The 21,637-nt window shown below is 31.7% G+C and overlaps 2 protein-coding genes and 1 long non-coding RNA gene across 4 annotated transcripts; 1 reads left to right on the top strand and 2 right to left on the bottom strand.

Moving 5' to 3' along the window:
* Positions 1-153: 153 nt before the first annotated feature.
* On the bottom strand, positions 154-2,256 carry LOC107919940 (uncharacterized). 2 transcript variants are annotated; one of them, XM_016849384.2, is made up of 7 exons: positions 1,892-2,256; positions 1,718-1,807; positions 1,478-1,632; positions 1,124-1,244; positions 760-879; positions 617-687; positions 154-523 (listed from the first exon to the last, which is right to left on the bottom strand). In XM_016849384.2, exons 1-7 carry the CDS (start codon positions 1,997-1,999, stop codon positions 292-294), a joined length of 897 nt encoding a protein of 298 aa, XP_016704873.2. In that variant the 5' UTR covers positions 2,000-2,256; the 3' UTR covers positions 154-291. The 2 variants fall into 2 exon arrangements, with proteins under 2 accessions (XP_016704873.2, XP_040930732.1); XM_041074798.1 differs by having other exon boundaries at positions 1,124-1,202.
* A 137-nt stretch (positions 2,257-2,393) lies between these two features.
* LOC107919938 (syntaxin-22) lies at positions 2,394-5,330 on the bottom strand. Its single transcript, XM_016849383.2, has 7 exons — positions 4,871-5,330; positions 4,393-4,486; positions 4,114-4,253; positions 3,784-3,855; positions 3,186-3,343; positions 2,988-3,088; positions 2,394-2,779 (listed from the first exon to the last, which is right to left on the bottom strand). Exons 1-7 carry the CDS (start codon positions 5,056-5,058, stop codon positions 2,714-2,716), a joined length of 819 nt encoding a protein of 272 aa, XP_016704872.1. The 5' UTR covers positions 5,059-5,330; the 3' UTR covers positions 2,394-2,713.
* A 14,699-nt stretch (positions 5,331-20,029) lies between these two features.
* On the top strand, positions 20,030-21,339 carry LOC121204611 (uncharacterized). The gene is made up of 4 exons (XR_005899762.1): positions 20,030-20,086; positions 20,574-20,662; positions 20,831-20,962; positions 21,179-21,339. It is a non-coding gene; the product is annotated as an uncharacterized lncRNA (long non-coding RNA).
* Positions 21,340-21,637: the final 298 nt, after the last annotated feature.

Genomic DNA, 21,637 nt, shown 5'->3' with positions numbered 1-21,637 from the left:
TTTGAGGACCCCTATAAGTTTTATCTAATGACCTAATTTCTCCTTAAAACAGTGCTAATTTCATTATCTACTATAATTATTTCCTTTGGATTAGAGAGAACAACAATTGAAATATATATTATCTATTAATTAAGTCCCAAAACTTCAGTGTCATGAATCAAGTATGAAATTATATATATCATTAAGAAAAATTCAAAAGTCGGTTTTCCTTTGCACTGCTACAACTTGATAGATCACTGACAGCTCCAAATTGAATGCCGAAAAATAAAACAGAAGTCCTATGAATCAACTTTATTCATCTACCTCAGACTTCACAAAGAACTCGATATAAGCAATTCGACTAGGTTGCTGATGCCCAGCAGAATCAATATGAGGATGTGAAGTAGCTGATCTAGCAACTGAAACCAAGTGTTGAACTTTCAACATCCCTCCTCTCCCAATGGTCAGTTTACTTCCTCTGTTATCTTTAATAACACTGCTGGGTAGATTCGATGTTGTTGCTCGAAGAAACTTGTATTTATACCTGCCAAGTTCCAACACAGTAACAGATGATATTGGTTTGCTTAAGTGAAATGGTAAGTATATGATATAAAGAATCAATTGAAAATAAACATACCTATAGGATACTTGGCAATCACAGTGAAATGCAATCACAAGATCCGTATTTACATAATAGGTGAAATCTATCTGCAAGAAAGGATGAGTAGTTAAGCTTCCGAGTGGTCAAAAACCTCAACGGATGTGGAAGTAAAACAGCACCTGCAAGTCTCCATGGCCTTCTCCTTTAAACGTAATGCATGGGGGATCTGGCTGTAGATTGATCTGGATGCTCGACCCTGGCCATTCTAGATCATCAATTGCTTCTTTTAATGCTGCGGACTGAATAAAAAACTATGGTTGTAATTTGCAGCCGTAAGAATTGGTTGAACCTAACAGGATCTTAAAGCAAAAGTGGACATTCCAACCATGTAGTATCATCTTCTTAATAGAAGACAACAATGGTGTCTGGAAAAGCTCAAAAATCCATTACATCAGAGATTTAGGTGTACAAGGGGTTGAAGCAGCCATTAACCATGCTTTGTTCTTTCTTATATGATATGATCACACCACGAACATACAATACCTTGACAGTAAAAGTAAGTGGCGTGCTTCCGGCAGGTTCAAAGTTGTAGTCCCATGAAATTGTATCTGGAATTCTTGTCCTGATTTCCGCATAAATACAAGCATCAAGTGAATCAACAGACCTAACAATCATTGAAAAGAAAAGAAAAAAAAAACAGTCACACCAGGAGCTGAGTTTTTAAATATGTAGAAATCAACTTAATCATGGATGAGAGGGACCTTGCTCCCTTGACTTATTTAAGTTGAAATTAGAAACAATTGGAAATTCATACCGTATTTACCGGAGTTATTCTCAACATTGAATTGAAATTCTACTATATTAGATGCTGATAAAGAAAGAATATGATTTATATACTTGATAAGAAGCTGCATATCAGGTCCTGGGTATTGAATCTCGATCATACTTGAACGTCCAGGTGCAGAAAATGAGTTCAAACAGTCGACAAAGAGGCCCAAACTTACTCCAAATCGTGGTCGCCCTTCAGCATGATATTCATAGCGAACGAATAGCTGAAAATAGGAAAGGAACGGCTGAAGCTCAAACAGCTACAGATTAGCTAAAATAAATGGGGAAAAGAAGAAGAAAAATGAGTACCTCACGTTGAAGATAAACTTTGGCTTGAAGACAACCAGTATCCTCCACGATCAAAACGACACCATGCTCTGATAATTCCACCACTGCGTCCTATGCTTATAGCAAAAATAGCAAATTGAAATCCCCAAAACCCTAACCGTAAATTTTCAAAAAAGGAAAAGAAAAGAAAGAGACCTGATGGCGTTTCCATCGAACGGCAGAGAGTGCGTCGACCATACCTTGGACGTTGTCCAACTGGCACACCAGATCCGGCGCTTCTGCTTCTACTGCCGACGAGCTCATCTCTTCCACAATCTCTCTCTCCTTGTTTTCCTTTCCCGCCAATTCCCCTCGAGACCTAAAAGACCGGTGATCTACTAATCTTTTCCAGCTCAGCAGTTTTGAAGACCATTAATTCTGATGATTTTGTAATATAAAAGGTGTAGTACAATTTTCAACTCAAATAGTTGGAATAAATAAAATTATTACTTGAGATTAAATTTAATTAGTGTGAAAGTCATGGATTGTTGGCATTGATCCAGCCCTTCATATCCGCTCTTTCAATTGTATTGGCACCAAACCAATTTCTTAGACATCGGCCAACATGAATTTCTACTTCTTTTTTTTTTTTTTATAGGATGGAAATCAGATAACCTAGCATACTTTGAAGCAATGCATAAATATTTTAAGCTAGCTATTTAACAACTCATAGATATATATTTATATAGAAAGACAAAGAATTGCAACTCTTATTACAACACGAAAGCTGTAAAGACATCCTCAACAAAAAAACCAAAACACCAACTTAGAAAAGAGACACTCCGCCAAAGATTAACCAAAAATATCATTATGATTTACTGATAATCACATGCTATATACTTGAAAAACTATTAAGCGAATTCGAGTCAGCCATCATGTCTTGCAAACAAACGTCAAACACATTACTCAGAAGACCACATTCTTGCTGCTGGGAAGATCTTTTGAGTTTGCCCTTGATCATCTTGGACGACTTTCTGATTAGGCTGCCAGTACTATGATCACTATCAGAAGCACAATTCCGAATATCACCAGGAGCAAGCATGCCTGCCCAAAAAAAATATAAACATATTAATTCCTTGGAATGAAGGCGGCTTTGTATAGGCAGGTCAGAAGACAGCTTACGAAAACCCCACACAAGTCCCATTATTACAATTAAAAGAAGCAAATACCTAACCTCTGTTTTAATTGTGTTTTACATGCAACACACAATTTTAACTTCATAAAATAAAAGAAACAGAGCATTGTATGTTACCAGAGAAGAATTTGATCTCTGGCTCTTTGCGGCTTTCACGAGATGGGATTTTGCCTGTGAAGTGGCAGCCTGGGAATTTTCAATATGGGTCCCGATGTCATCTGCACCACAGATAAACTTTCAGTACTTCTCTACATGATCCAGAAGTTGAGAACAGCCATAGTTAACTCATTGCAAATGATTAAATATTTTTTTTACCAATCATAGTTCCCTGCTCATGAACTAGCACAGCAAGATCTTTGAAGATCTCGTTCACCTCACCAATTTGCTGCTGAATTTCTTGAATTCCTTGTTCTCTTTCATCAATGATAGCCTCATTAAATGCAATCTCATTATCCAACAGCACGACCTCTTGTCTGCAAGGAAGAATACTCAAAAGCTAAAAGCTGCAGTTGGACTATCAAATTCAAAAAAATCAACAATAAGATAACGCAACAGATAAACAGTTTAAACAAATAGCTTCCTTGTATTACACAAGGTTTTGTTCTTAAAGTTCTCTAGACAATACATATTTTAAATATGCATGGAATGGAGAAAAGAATATGATTATAAACCTTCCCACAAGTATCTAGGAAGCACAAACTAGGATCTTTTGATTACTTTTGATGCTCCAATCTTATAAAGGCATATTGATATACAAGCAGGCAAGTATGCATGTAGACACATGGATGCCGGAAAAAAGAACCGGCACAGAGGGTTCATACAAATCCAGAATTTATTTAGAAAAGTCAAAAGTGAACCAAACAGCCTGCAACATGCAATGGGGATGGCTTGCTAAAATTCCTAAAGAACTTACCTTCTTTCAACAAGAAGGGGTCGCTGTTCAGCACTTTTATTAGAACCTGCATCCATCTCACCTGCAGTGTAGCTGCATATAACAGGAAGAAATCTCGAGTATAAAAATAACATGCCAAAGCCTAAAGCAGGATTGAAGAGTACCAAGTAACAATTTAAATTTGCAACCAGTAAATGGCAGAAATTTCAGTATTCAGTATAGAGGTTTTTATGTCATTTGTCAAAACCACGTTGCTAACGACTCAATTTTCCATGTATGAAACTAACACAAACACATAGAACTCACTCTGCCACACATCCATGTACATGTAGGCCCTCCCATGATACATACCTTGCAGGAAGAGCTGACTGGGGAACAAAAGGGGAATATGAAGTTTCTCTTTCAGCTGCAAGCCGTTGAGCCTTCTGAAACTCTTTCAAAACTGCTTGAAAATCTTTTGCAAGTTTGGCATCTGTTATCTTTTTGCTTGTCTACAATTACAAGGAAACAAAAGGCATCAAATTCTTACTTCGTATGACTTACCATGAATTTCAAATAAATAAAAATAATAACAACAAACATCACAGCTGCTTTGCTTGGTAGACATAATCAACCAGAAACCAAACTTACGCTAACTTCAGCATGGTGATCGGTTTCACTAGCTTGTTTAAGTTTAGCTGAAGTGTCCTTCACCAATTGCCCAATATGTAGCCTTGTTTTATGCCTGCCAAGTGAGACATATCAGCTATACTGCCCACTCCCGATATAATTAGCATACCGAAAACCACTCAAGAAAATAGAAAGAAAGCAACTGTTTCCCATGCAATACAACGATGCAGATTACTATAAAATCAAGAAAGTCCAAGATTAAATATCAAAAAATATATAAACTATTTCGAGAATCGTCACGTTCATCCAAGCGTAAAAGAGAATTCTCTGAGTTTTCTCCAAAAGAAAGTCATATTGAACTAGACCAAGGAAATAATTTATCATCCCTAATTGGACTCCCTCGAAAACGCAATTGAACAAAAGTAAACCATAATTGTACGTATTTTGACTCCAAATTAAACAATGATCCATTATAAATCACGTCGACAGTCAAAATTACAGTTTTTCTCGGAGCTCAGGGGTGTCCTTGGGAGTGCCAAGGGTATTGACGAGTCGCTGGAATGTGGAGACGGCGGTGTTGATTTGGAAAATGCCAGAAGCCACAGCTTGCGAAGCGTCTTGCTTTCCGTTGATCATGTTTTGCCTCGACGCAAATGGCCGTCCAGCCTCCAGATCTTGAAAGCTCATGATTGCTCCTTCTCTATATCTGTCTTTGTAAAAACCCTAACTTTCTCGAGAAAATTGGTGTCAAAATTTTCTAGAGAAAGAGATGGGAAAACAAAAAGACCAGAAAAGAGGGGATGTTCAATTGAACGGTTAGGAAAGACGATGGAAATTGGGTGAAAAAAAGGAACCTAAGAACAGGGCGAGATTTGAGGCACTGTAACAGAGCAATTAAAAAAAGAAATAGAATCGAATTTGACGTATTCAAAATAAATTTTCTTTTTTTTTCTTTTTTAAGAATGATAATTATTTCTTAATCAGTGTAATTTTAAATTTTGATTTACACCAAAGAAAAAAAGTGATTAACCCAATCCAATCACATCATTCTTTTAATTCCGGTAAATTCTGATATTTAATTGAATTTTTTTTTGTGTTAGGTTATTTTTTCTTTTAAGTTTTCAAACAAATCGAAACTCTATTAAATACATTATATATTTTTTATTATGTCAATCATGTTTAGTTTAATTGTCCTACACAACTTTATAAATCTAAAATAAAACTTTGATTCGAATTAATTAATTTTAATTTATTTTTACTAATTGATTCAATTTATCTCCTCGTAATTTTAAATTTTGGTTATTATTCTGTTGTAGTGTATTTTATTTTATTCCGACAAGGTGAAAAGAAAGAAACGTGGGGTGATGGAAAGTGTACAGCTGAGTTTCCACCACGACTGGAGCTCTTTTTTCTTTTTTATTTGGGTCCCTATGAATATGGATTTTGCTATTATTTATTTTTAATTTATGTAAGAAAAAAAAAACAATGTTGATTTAATACATCAGATCAATTGGATTGGAAATTGGTTAGGTATCAATTTAGTGAGATATATAAAATTGATTAATTAATAAATTAGTATAGACTAATTGTAACGAGATAAAAAATCGATTAAACTTATGATTGAATTGATTTTTATAAATTTTTAACATTTATTTACTTTGAACCATTCGAACCAATCGAATTGAAAATCGATGATCTAATCGGTTTGACCATCAATCTAGTTTCACAAACATTAATAAGAATCTTGATTTAGTACTGTATAAATGGATGCATTTTAAGCTTAATCTAATTTTAGGATATGTTTGTCAATCATGCATTTATTCAATTGGTATTGTCGCTATTAGACTTATCTTTTTTTTCAATTTAAGAGTATGTTTGGTATGATAGAAAGTGGCTACTTTCTTAAAAATTTAATAGGTAAGAATGTGATTTTTGCATTTGGAATGCTAGGCTTTTTTTATAAAAGTAACCCTAAAAATTAAATTAATTATCAAAATAACTCACCCTTTTAATTATATACAAAAATAATCTATTTTCTACAGTAAAAAGTGGTGGAGCCATATAATATGGCGCCACCACTTTGCCACGTCAGCCAGAGGTATTAAAAATTTATTTTTTGGTGGAGCCATGTTGAATGGCGCCACCAATACGTATAAAATATTAGGAAAATACTAAAAAATTTGAAAAAACGGGGGACTTAAAAAAATTCCATTTTTGGGTGGAGCCATTCTAAATGGCGTCACTACTTTTCTGATTTGTCAGGTTCTTAGGGTCTGTTTGATTGGCAGTAAAATATTTTCCGTAAAATAATTTCTGGAAAATGTTTTACTTTTCTGTAAAATGACTTACAGGAAAATATTTTCTGGTGTTTGATTGAATCTGTGTAAAATATTTTCTGCTGTTTGACAGATTTCCTGAAAATATTTTCCGGAAAAGTTGTTTTTTACATATATTAATATATATTAATAAATTTTTATATTTTAAATTGTTTTTACATATATTGCAATGATTTATTTATAATAATACTCAATAATAAGCTACAATATTGATCGTTATAAATTGGAAAAATATTATCCACAATGAGTACTAGTAAGAATATTGAATAATTATAAATTGCTTCGAAACCATAATGAGTACTAGAAATAATATTATCCAAATACATAATTAGTAGTACACCACATAGTAACAACATTGTCGAAGTGCATAATATTACACTACATAAAAGTATCAATATCTTCAACCCTGAGAAAATTTTTGAAGCCAAATTTTTCTATGCTTCTTACTTTTAACTAAAAACATTTTGGCCTCTGATTCATGACTCCCTAGATAATCACACACAGAACACAAGAAGTCATCATCAAATCCTTCTTCCTCCATCGACATCACTTGTTCGTAAAGCTGTGCTGTCTTGTCGGCAGTAAATTGTTTCAAAGCATTGGCAATTTCGCCTAATTGCTCACCCACAAATTTAATTTGCTCACCCACAAATATATGATCATTATAAAAAAGATGCAAGATTTTCATAAGATCACATAAAGTTGCCATGACTATGCATACATGCATATCAAGCTAATTGCCATAATTAATACAAAACTTCAACAAAATAATTTGGTTAATACAATACTTCAACATATTTGATATTGTAGGAAATTAGTTTTCTTGTAGGAAATTACAATTGCTCCAAGATTTTGTTTTATATTATTAGGATTTCAATATCATGTATAATTAATTAATTAATCATGAATTTGAATGGGAAATTGCAATAGTGGATGGTAATGAGTTGAATAAACATGGAGTATTAGTGCTGCCCCATGATTATTGTAGTTCAATGATTACTATATAATATGTTGTTAATATTTAGGTATACTTGAATATTTTATATACATAATTAATGGTGAATGTATTAAGGAAGCGTGTCTATTATAACGATTTGATTAAATTAATTATTTATTATTAAATAAATTAATTTTATTTATATATTATTAAGAAGAATCAAATAAGTAAAATTGGAATAGAGTTAATATTTACTGTTTAAAAAATATCATTCATTAATTTAACAAAGTTAATATTTTTAAAAAGGATTTATGGTTCTGTAAAAGAAATCTTTTGTTTGAAATGAATTGCAATCGGGAAAAATAAATGTTAAGCTTATTACAAATTGGACTTATTTAACTTCTTTCTAATAATATAGAGATTAAATTAATTTATTTAATAATAAAAAAATAATTTAATTCGATTCCTATAATAGAAAACCTCCCAAATACTTAACCTAAAATCTTAAAATATTTTAGTTGACTTGTTATAATAATTTGAAACTTTTATATATTTGATAGTATCTTTTCATTAAATTAATTAAGGTTTGATGAATTTATGAGTAATTTGAAAACCATATTAAATATATATATATATATGCCTTTCTAATCCCCACAAGAATTAAAAAAATAAATTTCAGTCAAGCTTATTAAAACCTCCAATGGACTTCTGAGACAATTCAGTATCCTAAACACTTCAAGTCTGTAATTACAGCAGGCACTCTATATTAATCAAAACTCCCCACTTCTTAAAAGGTTTCAGTTTGAGTATTCTACAACAAAAAATCCCTGTATAAAGCATCCATTAATTTTATGCCCTTCTAAAACTAAAGATTAACTCCTAACTACTTCACACAAATGAATTAACATGAAAAAAAAGGTATTTTCAAGTCTCAGCCACTACAAAAGCAGAACCTTATCAAACTGGACTTAACTTTCTCCACAAACTCATTTTTCTTAAATCCAGCAAAAATTTGTTAATATATTTGGGAGATAAACATGTTCGGTTAACTTGAAAGGTAAAGAAATTCTGCTGATGAATGATCAGACCATCGCCTACAATTGCTGCAGATTATCAGTAAGCTTGAATTACAATTTTTGACCAAATTTATTTAATACCTTAATTTGTTATGCATTATTTGTTACCCATTTTCAGGACCACGTGTAGTTTATAGAGGAAAATAAAATTTGGGACCATTACCAGGAACAACAGAACAACAGGAACGGCGTTGAATCTTTTTCAAGCAACAGGAACAACAGAACAAGTCTTGAACACCAATTTGAAACAATATGGTTCAGCATTAGTTTGACTATAATCGAATAAAATGTTTCAGATTGAAGTAAATTATTCAGCAAGTAGATAAAACAAATCATTGTCTCTACTGATTTTTTTTAATGAAAGCATAAATAGTTGTTTATTCCCCTAACCATAACATTCATCTATTCTGTTGGGAATTTAGGCAAACAAGTAGGACGAGAAATTAGGGTGTTAAGGCTGCAATTTTTTTCAATTTTCCTTTCCATTTAACATTATTCACTCATGTAAATTTCTTTTGTTTTTTCCAGCATAATACGAACTGTAATCATAATCTTTGGACTCTTAAAAAGCCAAACATTTTGTTTTTTCAATTTTCCTTTCCATTTTGCAGGCAGAGATGAAGAAGCCAAACATTTTCTCTCTTAAAAAGAATCATCCTTTAGTAGCGAAAATTGAAAGAGAAGACATAACTATCTCTTTGCTAACTGATTTGGCCATGAAAGTATCCAAATTACCCATTTTCCAGTTAACCTAGAAACTGTTTGCAGAAAACATTTGCAGAAAACTACCCATTTGCAGAAAACACATCTACTACAAAAACTTGCAATAAAACTTGCAGAAATCAACAGATCCCCTAACATAGAGCTTGCAATTTTACATTCGATAAACCAGCAGAGGTGAACCGACACGCTAACGAGGCAAGCAAAGAGAATAGGTGAACTAGCAGAGAAGATGAGGCAGAGATGATGATGCTGCAATCGATAGGGTGAATAGAGGAGCTGTGGAAAGGGTGAAGAGATGAACAGTGGAAAGGGTGAAGAGAGGAGCTGTGGAAAATGTCTTACCGATTTCTAAGGGGTAAGACATTTTCCGGAAGGATGAGAGGCTTTTACCCGTGTTGCGGAATTGATTTTCCAAAAGGAAAATATTTTCCTTCAATCAAACACTGGAAAATGGGGAAAACCAATTCCGGAAATGGTTTTCCCCCTATCAAACAGACCCTTATATTTTTTTTACTTTTTTTATTTTTTTACTTTTTTTTCTTATATTTTGTCTCTTTCTTAGATTTTTTCTTTTTAAGTTTTATATTATTTTCTTAATTTATTTTGCTTATTTAATTTATATTATTAATTTTAAAAAATTTGTAATATATATTTAAAATGTTTTATAATATTTTTTTAATATTTTAATTATTATTTTTAAAAATATTTTTTAACTTTATATATATTTGTGAAATTAATTTTTTATAAATTTTAAAAATGTATTTTTCAAATTAGTTTTGAAATTATTAGTTTTATAATATTTGAAATGTATGTTTAATATTTTATTAATTTTACATACAATTTTAAATATTATTTTTAAATTCTTTTTTTATCATTAGGTATATATATTTAAAGTTTAAAGTTTAAATTAAAATATATATATTTATTATAACTAGTCACATCATATCAGTGATGTGACTATTAATAAATTTAAATATAAATATAAATTTTTAAAAAATATATTAAATATTATTTTATAAATATTAAATATATTTTTTTCTTTTTTTACTATTTTTATTGTTTTGTTTTTCTTTTATGTTTAATTATTATTAACTTTAAAAAATTGAAATATTTTATTAATATACATATTTGTAAATTTTAGATATGTATTTTGAGATTATTTTTTTAAATTTTAAATACAATTTTTAAATACATTTAAAAGATTATAATTTTTTAATAATATAAGAAATCATAATATTTTAAATATTTTTTTAAAATTTTGTCTTTTTCCTTTTTTTTTACTTTTTTGAAAATTTATGTTTTTTTTCTTATTTTGTTTTGTTTATTTATTTTATTATTAATTTTAAAAATTTTGTAATGTATATTTAAAATGTTTTATAATATATTTTTTAAAATTTTAAATATTATTTTTAAATTCTTTTTTTAACATTAGATATATGTATTTAAATTTTAAAGTTAAATTAAAATATATATATATTTATTATAACTTGTCACATCATGTCAGTGATATGACTATTAATAAATTTAAATATAAATATAAATTTTAAAAAATATATATTAAATATTTTTTTTTTATTTTGACTCTTTTTATTGTTTTATTTTTTAAAAAGAAATTTGTTATATATATGGGGGGGGCTTGGTCCCCCCTTGTATAGATGAAGAAGTTGAGTGAGGGAAAAAAAAGGTACGTTTGTTAAAATTTTATTTTTTTTGTTTTTATATTTTATAGTTAATGAATATAATAAATAATTGTATTGTATGTTTGTTTTTTTATATTATACAGATTTGAAGATGTCTTCTGGAGTAAATACGGACCGCACTTCATAGATGATCGACGAAACAGTAAAATTTATTATAAATTAAAAAAAAATTGGTTTAGTTTCTCATTTTTTTTTTGCTAATCGCTACTCTGTTGAACATGTTTTGACTGCTTTAAAATACTTATATCTAATTAGTTGTTATTTAGCTTCTGTTGAACATTTTAGATTATTAATTTGATTATACTTTGTAATACTTTATTTTTGTTATAATTGATTTAGATATACATTATTTGTAATTGTATTTGTATACTTAAAAAAAAGTTAGTAGCACTCACCTCCAAACACCTAATTTAATCACACAAATTATAATAGAATAGATATATTATAAAAATAAATTAGGATATTTTCATTTTTTTAAATAACTACCCCTTAAAATCGACTTACTTAAAACTTTACTCTATTTTTACTAATTTCATACTTAATTTATTAGACGGTGTGTAGGGATTAATACGCAAAACTATTACTTGACGAGCTCGATTTATGACAAAAATGCTTTTAATTTCAATATATATTATTAAAACAATAATAATAAAAGTGAATATATTTGATTATTTACTAGTTAATTTATAAATAACTAGAAAACATAAGTATTTGTTTAAAAAATACTTTATGTTTTTAAATTTTATCATATAAAAAAATATTAGTATTCCTTGAAATACAATTTTTCGCTATTACTCACTTTAAAATTTGAATAAGATATCATAAAATTTTAAAATTAGAAATATATAAGTATTGTAGCCATTGGTGTCAAATTAAACTTGCTTGAACCAATCATCTTCTCTTGGGTTGCTTTCTGGTTTGGACTTATTTTTTACACTGGTGGAGTTTGAGTTGCTGCTCAATTAATTTCTCTTTTCTTGTAATTTTACTAGTCCCCAGTTCATATTCCTGTAATTTCTCTCATTCTTTTATTATTAATATATTTATTTTAATTAATTTAATGCTTAACTATGGTTAGGATATAATAATCACATTTGATTTCTACGTGTTATTATTAATATTTTATGACAAATTTTCATTCTATTATTAATATATTATTACTTATTTAATTTAACTTAAATAAAAAAAATACTTAGAATGGTTACGTTGGTATAATATAAGTGTGATGTTTTTATTTTCTCAACCTTTCAATTTTACTCTTGAATATATTTTTTATGTTTAAATTATATAGATAATTGATTTATCATATTTTTATAAAAAATTTACCATACAGGATGGTTATCGGGTTTTGAGGTTGCGGTGTCATTTTCCCAAGTACGATCCGGACGAGCGGATCATGCCATACTTACGGTTGGCCGGATTTGGGGATGTCGCATTGATCCGGAGGTTTAACTTGAGGCCAAACTTACTATCCGCCTTGGTTGAGCGGTGGTGTATGGAGACCCACACCTTCATTATGTCGTGCGAGGAGTGCACTATCACATTAGAAGACGTCGCTATGCAACTTGGGTTACGAGTTGACGGTGCTGTGGTCACGGGTTGAAGCAAAGTGTTGGAAACTTCTGTAGTATGCCACAGACTGCTTGGACGGTCCCCTCGTGATGGGGAACAGAATTTCACATGATTGACATTAGCATGGTTGAGAGCAAATTTTAAGTAGTTATCGAGCACTGCCACTGAGCAAGAGGTGATGTATTCTGCTCGAGCCTATATTATGCAGCTGATTGGGGGGGTACTTCTGCCGAACAACACGTCTAATAGAGTCCACTTAAAGTACTTGCCTCTATTGGAGGATTTTTCTCGTGCCGGTAGTTACAGCTGGGGACCTGCAGTGTTGGCTGCATTATACTATGAGCTCTGTCGTGCAACAAAACATGGGGTTAGTAATATGGCTAGTTGTCCGGGTCTACTGCAGTCTTGGGCTCTATACAGGATACCGTTTCTAGCGGCTGTTAGGCACCAACCATATTCGTGGCCACTTATAAATAGGTAAAAACAAAATTATACTTAACATTTAACGACTCATAAGTGTGGATAATATTTTTCAAAGTTTAACTACCAACGTGTTTGTTTCGATTTCAGATGGGCGACGTCTCTGGGAATTGGTGCGAGCCAGACATTAATCATTTACCGTCAAATGATAGAGGCGTACGCTGGAGAGAAATTAGTATATATTAATATAGTTTAAGTAACGTTTATTTAACTTATCCATTTACAGTATGTGATGTGAATTGACTCATTATGTTATATTGTGCAGTTCTTGTGGATGCCGTATTCTGTAGTAAACATTGCAACCCTTATTCCTCAAAGGGTTCACGTTGAAGCTCGTATGTGGTGCATTAACACGCCGGTGCTCAACTTCTCAACCGTTGAATGGTACAACATTGATCGAGTTATGTGACAATTTGGGTGTAAACAATTTGTGTTGGTCGAGCCACAACAGTTTGTTGATGTCCACGGCAAGACCATGCAGGGGAGACATACATTAGATTGGAGCGTGGAACATCAATGTTATGTTGCACTATGGAATACCAGGTACGACAGGCGGCCTGAGATGCACTCTTGCATGTTTGACTTCAGTCCCTCGACTGAATATATGCAGTGGTACATGAATCGATGGCGAGTTTATTTATATGGTGGACAACTTATGATAGTACCAGGTCACGGCTACAGACGTGGAAATCAACCTACGGTGGAGGTAGAGGATCAACATATGACGGAGCCCGACTCGGAGGACCAAGTTTTAAACACATCGGAGCAATTGGTTGACACTTTTTGTGATGAGTCCTAGAGCAGTTCATATAACCCGGACATAGATGGTTCGAGTTCATATCATCCGGACATGGGTGGTTCGAGTTCATATCACCCGGACATGGGTGGTTTGAGTTCATATCACCTGGATATAGGCAGTTCGAGTCCATTTGACCTAGAGCAACCACCGACATTAGTTGATATGTTTGGTAATAACATGTACTCCACCCCGCCTCAGGCTACGATCGACCCAGTTGCCAATCCTTCAGATGTGTACAATACACCTCAACGTCCACCCCGTCAACGAAGGCCCGTAAACCGTTATACCCTGAATGGTGATACCACTCTTAGTTCTTTTCAATTTTAAGTTATGTAAATTTCAAGTATTATGTGATTGTTGTATTGGTTTAAGGTTTCACAACTTATATATTAGTGTTTTTTTATTTAATTTATTATAAAATCTTTTAAAGTATTAAAAGTTGTAACTATTAATTTTAAATATAATTTTAACACTAAATAATACAAACTTTATTTCTAAAAGATCATAATATAGACAGACCTCAGTTACAACATTTAATTTCTTTCAGACCGTGAAGATTGGCCAGTGTAGACGTTTCCATAGGGACATTTGCTCCGATTGTGGCCAACTGTTCTACATATGGTGCAACGCTTTGGATCGACTTGTTCTCTTACATCCATGTCGTTTCGAATCCTCGTTATTGTCGGTCTACCTTTGACTCTCCTACGTAGTGACCGATCAGGCAACATCTAGAATACAGGCGATTGCACTTCCCATGTCGATATATCCCTTAATAAAGGGAACTCGTTACCCCAAATACGCAACGTACGTTCAAGTGTGTATACATCATTGATATATTGTTTGACATTCAAACTATAGGTAGCACAAGCTGCAACCACATGCACACACGGGTACCATAGTGCTTGGAACATCCCGCACTCACACCGCCTGTTTCGGAGATCAACTCCATAGGACCGTGGCGGGATCCCTGACCGACGACTGATATACTCTGTCACTCGAAAAGTTTCCAAATTTCGAGAATATAGTTCTACATTCATCAACCTAGCCCTTTGAGTTTTATCTTTCATGGCATCTCTGATTTTTTCGACGTACACGTGTCCTGCCTCTAACTGTTTTGCTTGTTTCAACCCCATTTTTGGCATTAAGGTTGCTAACCTGTAAAATATGGTTGAAAAAATAGCTGAAATTGGCAAGTGACACGTACGCCTTAAGACGGAGTTAACAGCCTCAACAAGGTTAGTTGTCATATGGCCATAACGGTACCTCTCGTCAAAACATTGAGCCCATTGCCACGTCTCCATGCTACTCAACCACAGTGTAAAAGAAGGTTTGCAGCCCGCCATATCAGTCTCTAACCTCACCAACTTATGTCTAAATCGGTGTGGTTCCAGCTCGTACCCTATGTATAGAGCTGATCATGGGCTGGGCGGCCCAGCCCGGCCCGAAGGCTCGCCCGAAAAATAGGAGGGTTTGAATAAAAATATAGGCCCGAAAAATGAGCTTGGGCAAAAAAATGAGGCCCGTTTAGAAAACGGGCCGGGCCTCGGGTAAGAGTTTTTTAGCCCGGGCCTAGCCTGGCCCGGCCCGAATTATATATTAATATATATTTTTATTTTATTTTTAATTATTTTAAATTTTTAATATAACCATTTTTTATTATATTATTAATTTGTGTATTGTTTTAAGAATTGTTTTAGTATTATTTTTATTTGTTTTAATATTTGTTTTTATGTTTTTAAATATATTTGATTTATTATATTTTTAAATTTTTTTATTTAATGAAATAAAAAAATTAATATGGGCCGGGCCGAGCAGGGCTCGGGCTTAGTAATTTTATTTCGGGTTGGGCTTGGACAAAATTTTAGGTCCATATTTCGGGCTGGGCCCAGGCCTAGTAGACGGGCCTAAAAATTTGTATGGGCCCGGCCCGAACCCTGCCCGGCCCGGCCCATGATCACCTCTACCTATGTATATATTCCGATAAAATGCGTTAAAATTAGGAAATGGACTAGAAATAATTACAAATACGAATTTAAATACGATATTTTTACCCATGTTGACAATTCGTTTGCGCCAGTCTTTGTTCTTATACTCATTGTGGATGTTCACAGCGATGTGACGAATACAATAGACAGACCTCCACGGAACCTCCGATTGTCGAATTGCAGCAATAAGACCCTTCGATCTGTCAGATATAATGCAAATGTTGTCTTGCCTGACAACATGTCTCCGTAAGTTTCGAATGAAATATGCCTATGATTCAGAGTTCTCCGATTCTACGATGGCAAAAGCGATTGGTAGTACATTTCCATTACCGTCTTGTGCAACCGCAATCAGAAGTATCTGCGTGTATTTTCCATAAAGCCATGTTCCATCAACTTGCACTACCGGTTTCCAGTGGGAGAAGACCCTAACAAATGGATCGAAAGTCCAGAACAGTCGACGAAACACTCTTTTTCCCAGTTCCAATTCTCCATTAGGGCCTCTATAAGGTAACGTTTGCAATTCCACGACAGTTCCTGGGACATACTCTACCATTGCTGAAATCCAACTCTGAAGTTCATTGTATGACTCCTCCCAGTCGCTGTACAATTGTTACATGGCCATTTGTTTCGCCCACCACGCTTTCCTGTATGACACTCTGTACTGAAATCGAGCTTGCATGTTTGCAATCAATGTCGACAAATGAATGATTGGGCTATCTTTCACCAGTGGCATGATGCATTTGCAAATACTTTTGGCATCCAATTTTCGGTGGTCGTGAGACATGCGTGCGACAGTACATGTATGACGCCCTTCTAATTTTCGTATTTGCCACTGTTGAGTCCTCTGTATAAATGCAGCACGAACTCACCAACCACACCCATCGTCGACTCTCCAACATTCCCCAATGTATAATGTCGGTGTAGATTTGGCAACCTTGTAATCAATCGACAACTTCATGCTGTATTGTTTGATGGCAAATACACAATCCGCCTTGTTCTCGAACTATTGCCAACGAACAACTCGTCGAATTATGAATTTGACGCCAATCAATGAGCAGGTACTATATCAGCGTACTCAGGGAACTCGGATGCATGCGTTGCATCTGGATCTACGTTCAACATGTTGCCCCCAGGTTCATTTCGTAAAATAATACCATGACTCGGGTTATAGAATGAAGTGCCGTGAACATCTTCAACCTCCTCTGGGCCTTCATCATCGATATCGTCCGGAACCTCATCAACATCGGGGTCACTAAAATCTTCAACGTCTTGATCAGAATCTTCACCATTATTGGTCATTTCTCTGACATTTGTCTCAGTGCTTATTATCACCTCCGGATGTATTTGTAGACGGGGACCGAGGGTTGAGTTGTTGTACGAACTCTCACCATAATTAGGAATTTTGGGTATCTGCGACGTTCCACCGCATTCTAATTAGCCTGTCCATCCAGCATTAAGATCAAAATCAAATTCGCGATGTTGACTTATTGGGCTAACATTCTCAACAGGCTCTAAGTCTGCTAACTCAGCAAATAATTCAACTGGTTGGGGGTTCACACTCCTAGTGGACCTCCATATTTCCATCATAGTGCCCAAGTCATCATCATCTAACAGTTGTATCGCACAAAATTTGAATGAATCTGTAGAGATTGGAAACTTGTAAAATAATTTGGACATCGCCCTTCCACAATGGATAGCTATTTTCGCACTGATCTTCCTTTTCATTTCTGCTAGCTTCACATTTTTTTTGAATCGCAAACCTACTCTTTGCCGGCCTTGAAATACACAGCCAATATCACCTTCTACAATTTCACCATAAAAAACAACATACACCAAAAACACCTTATTATTCATTTTTAACAAATTTTTTAAACTTTTCCACTTAACACAACAACTACACCACTCTATATATAGAAGAGAACCAAGAGGTGGAGCCATAAAGAATGGCTCCACCAAAATACTGTGATTTTTTAAAGTATAGGGGGCCCCGTAGCAATTTTGCCATTTCCTGATGGAGCCAAATAATTTGGCGCCACTAGTTTTCAAGTCTGACAGCCAACTTATTTGTTTCAGCCTTTTTTTTTTTAAGTTTTGATTTTCTTTTTTCTTTTTAAGTCCTTATTTATTTTATTTATTTCGAAAAACTCGAAATGTATTTTTTAAAAATGTTTTATAATATACTTTTTTATAAATATTAAAAATATTTTTTCAAAATATTTTTTAAATATTAAATATATTTTTAATATTATAAAACATTTAAAATGATTTAAAATGATTTAAAATATTTTTTAATATTTTAAATGATTTTAAATATTTTTAAATTTTACATAGAATTTTTAAATTTATAATTTTTATTTATTTTAAAAATATTTAACATTTTTAAATTTTTTATACAAATTTATTTAAAAATTTAAATGTTTTATATTATTAAAATAAAAAAATAATAAATTTGAAAGATCATATCTTTAAATTATTTTAATATTTTATATTATTAAAAATATGGTTAATATTTAAAAAATAATATTTATAATTTTCAAAAATTAATTTTAGAAATATACATTTAAATTTTAAAAAAAAATCTAAAACTGATATTTAAAATTTTAACAAATATATATTATAGAACATTTCAAATATACATTACAAACTTTTAAATATTAATAATAAGAAATAAATAAATTAAATAAACTAAAATAAAATAACAAAAAAATTATAAAATCTTAATTTAAAAATTCTATGTAAAATTAATAATATATTAAACATACATTTCAAATATTATAAAACTAATAAACAAAATACAATAAGAAAATAATATAAAACTTAAAAAACAAAAAAAATTAAAGAAAAAGACAAAATCTATGAAAAACTAATCTAAAATTTAATTAGAAATGTATAATAAAAATAAATAAAATAGATAAACAAAATAAAATAAGAAAAAAATTAGACTTCAAAAAACTAAAAAAAAGAAAAAATAATTATTTTTTTAAAATTTTAAAAAATTAATTTGAAAAATACATTTTTAAAATTTATAAATAATTAATTTCAAAAAAATATATATAAAGTTAAAAAATATTTTTAAAAATAATAATTAAAAATTTAAAAAAAATATTATAAAACATTTTAAATATATATTACAAATTTTTTAAAATTAATAATATAAATTAAATAAGTAAAATAAATTAAGAAAATAATATAAAACTTAAAAAAGAAAAAAATCTAAGAAAGAGGCAAAATATAAGAAAAAAAGTAAAAAAGTTAAAAAAGTAAAAAAAGTAAAAAAAAAATATAAGAACCTGACAAATTAGAAAAGTGGTGGCGCCATTTAGAATGGCTCCACCCAAAAATGGAAATTTTTTTAAGTCCCCCGTTTTTTCAGATTTTTTAGTATTTCCCTAGTATTTTATACTGGTGGCGCCATTCAACATGGCTCCACTAAAAAATAATTTTTTAATACCCTTGGCTGACGTGGCAAAGTGGTGGCGCCATATCATATGGCTCCACCACTTTTTACTGTAGAAAATGGGTTATTTTTGTACATAATTAAAAAGGTAGGTTATTTTGATAATTAATTTATTTTTTAGGGTTACTTTTATAAAAAAGCCGGTATGCTAAGAACTATTAACAATCTTGTGAATGCAACTTTCTCGTAACGACCTATTTTCAGTAGTGTCGGGAGTTAAGGTTATGGATCACAATTACGGCTAGTGAGTCAATATATATTAGTTAATTAATATTTATATGGTATTATATATGTCGAATTAAAATTTGGTGGTGAAATTTTAGGGTTTAAATAACTAATTAAGTAAAAAGGACTAAAGCATAAAATATACAAAAGTTGAGGTTTATTAGGAAATGTGTTAAATAGCTATAAGAAGGAAATTATTGGACTTAGTGGGTAATAACACCAAATCTCTAGTTAGTGAAGGTTTATGGAATCGATTTTTGTTGTAAATATAATGGTTTTTAAATGGCAAAATAGTAAATTGGAAATTAAATTAACTTAAACAAACAATTGAGTTAAAGTGGTCATCTTCTTTAATTTTTCTCTTGGCCATCGAAAAACACCATAGGAGAGGGGAATTGAAGCTTCGGTTGTTGAAGGCCTTGCATGTAAGCATTTTAAACTTTTATTTCTAATAGACTTTGCATTTTCGGTACCCTTTGAAGCTAAATCAAGCTACTTGGGGACTAATTTGATAAAATACAATGAATATAGGGACTGATTTTTTGAGGCTATTCTTTGTGCTGGAAATGTAGGTTAAATTATTAAGTTTTATGGTATGAAAAATTATTATATTGAGCACGGATTCTTGCTAGTATTAGTTTTCAAGGATTTGAATGTTATAAATTAAAATAGTATAGTGTTAATCTATAAATTTGCAAGAGTTAGGGACTGTATAGGATTATATATGTATATTCGGTTAGCTAAGGGATTGGTTAAGGAGGTGGATTAATTAAGTTTCGAAATTAGGACTAAATTATCTAAAAAGTCAAATATTGAGGGTAAAAGTATAAAATATGATTTAAGGGTAATTGATTGAATTGAAATAAATTATGTTATTCAAATTGAATAATTGAATCAAATTTTTATATTTAGATCGAGAAAAGAGTAGATCGGGCATCAACCGTGGACAGGAAAAGGTCATCGAGTAGTTGTCCCCAATCCATAGCATCTATTGTATTTCGGTAAGTTCATAGTCCTTGAACTCGAACTCTAATTATTTATTTTAAATAAATTAATAATTACTTTGATATCTTAATTATTTTTATATGTATATGCAAATGCTTGAATTATGAAATGAGGATATGTGGATTATGAAATTACATATGTATTTGACGGTTTTATTCGACTAGTGCTAGGCACACAATTGATATCATCGATTTATCCGACTAGTGCGGGGCACACCTATCGTCGGTTTATTCGACTAGCGCTGGGCGCAAAACTTTGTCACAGTTTATCCGTCAGGCACTTGGTGCCAATAACAGGTTGTTCAATATTATTGATGTTTAACTGATCCCTTGAAATTTGTTGTTAAATAAGAGATAGCATGAAATGGATATGATGAACTTCATGGTAAACTATGTGGTAATAACCATTATATGTTAAAGATTCTAAACTTATGGATTGTTAAATTAACAATCCATATGTAGTTCTTTGTGTTATTGAAATTATTCATTATTTGATAATTTGTTTGAGTGCAGGTTAGGTACTTATAATTTTTACCGTCAACCCAGCATTCAGCGATAATCCTGAACTCAATGTTGGTAATGTTCTCTTTTTATATTTTGGCATGTACCTAAGATGTTAAGGTCATGATAAATGGCCATTTTGGTGTATAGTTGATCTTAGTAAAGGTTACATGTAGTGGATGTTGTTATGTAAACTTTTGAGTTATGCTTTGTTCTAAAGCAAATAATTGTATATAAATTATAAATGATTATATGTTTGCCTTATGAGTTTAACTCTTTGGATGTGAATTTTACAAGTTGAGTAGCTTGGAATGTTGTATAGTTTAATGTGGTAAATAGGATTGAGGGTTATTGATGTTTAGGTGTATATATGTGTGTTTTGGTGGAAGATTTTGCATGCTATTTGTTGTATGAAATGTGGTGTCAATGAGAGCACATTGGTTAGTCATTTAGGTAGCTATTAATTGGTAT

The sequence above is a fragment of the Gossypium hirsutum genome, chromosome A08, assembly GCF_007990345.1.
Source record: "Gossypium hirsutum isolate 1008001.06 chromosome A08, Gossypium_hirsutum_v2.1, whole genome shotgun sequence".
In the NCBI taxonomy this organism is placed as follows: domain Eukaryota; kingdom Viridiplantae; phylum Streptophyta; class Magnoliopsida; order Malvales; family Malvaceae; genus Gossypium; species Gossypium hirsutum.
This window is presented reverse-complemented; position numbering and strand designations above follow the sequence as displayed.

Excerpts from the sequence above, each read along its gene's own strand:
- LOC107919940 (XM_016849384.2), bottom strand. The coding sequence starts at position 1,999 with ATGAGCTCGTCGGCAGTAGAAGCAGAAGCGCCGGATCTGGTGTGCCAG. Across the intron at positions 1,808-1,891 it reads TTCGATGGAAACGCCATCAG|GACGCAGTGGTGGAATTATC; the intron begins GTCTCTTTCTTT and ends CTATAAGCATAG. Across the intron at positions 1,633-1,717 it reads AAGTTTATCTTCAACGTGAG|CTATTCGTTCGCTATGAATA; the intron begins GTACTCATTTTT and ends TCCTATTTTCAG.
- LOC107919938 (XM_016849383.2), bottom strand. The coding sequence starts at position 5,058 with ATGAGCTTTCAAGATCTGGAGGCTGGACGGCCATTTGCGTCGAGGCAA. Across the intron at positions 4,487-4,870 it reads CCTGAGCTCCGAGAAAAACT|GCATAAAACAAGGCTACATA; the intron begins GTAATTTTGACT and ends CTCACTTGGCAG. Across the intron at positions 4,254-4,392 it reads ATCACCATGCTGAAGTTAGC|ACAAGCAAAAAGATAACAGA; the intron begins GTAAGTTTGGTT and ends TTGTAATTGTAG.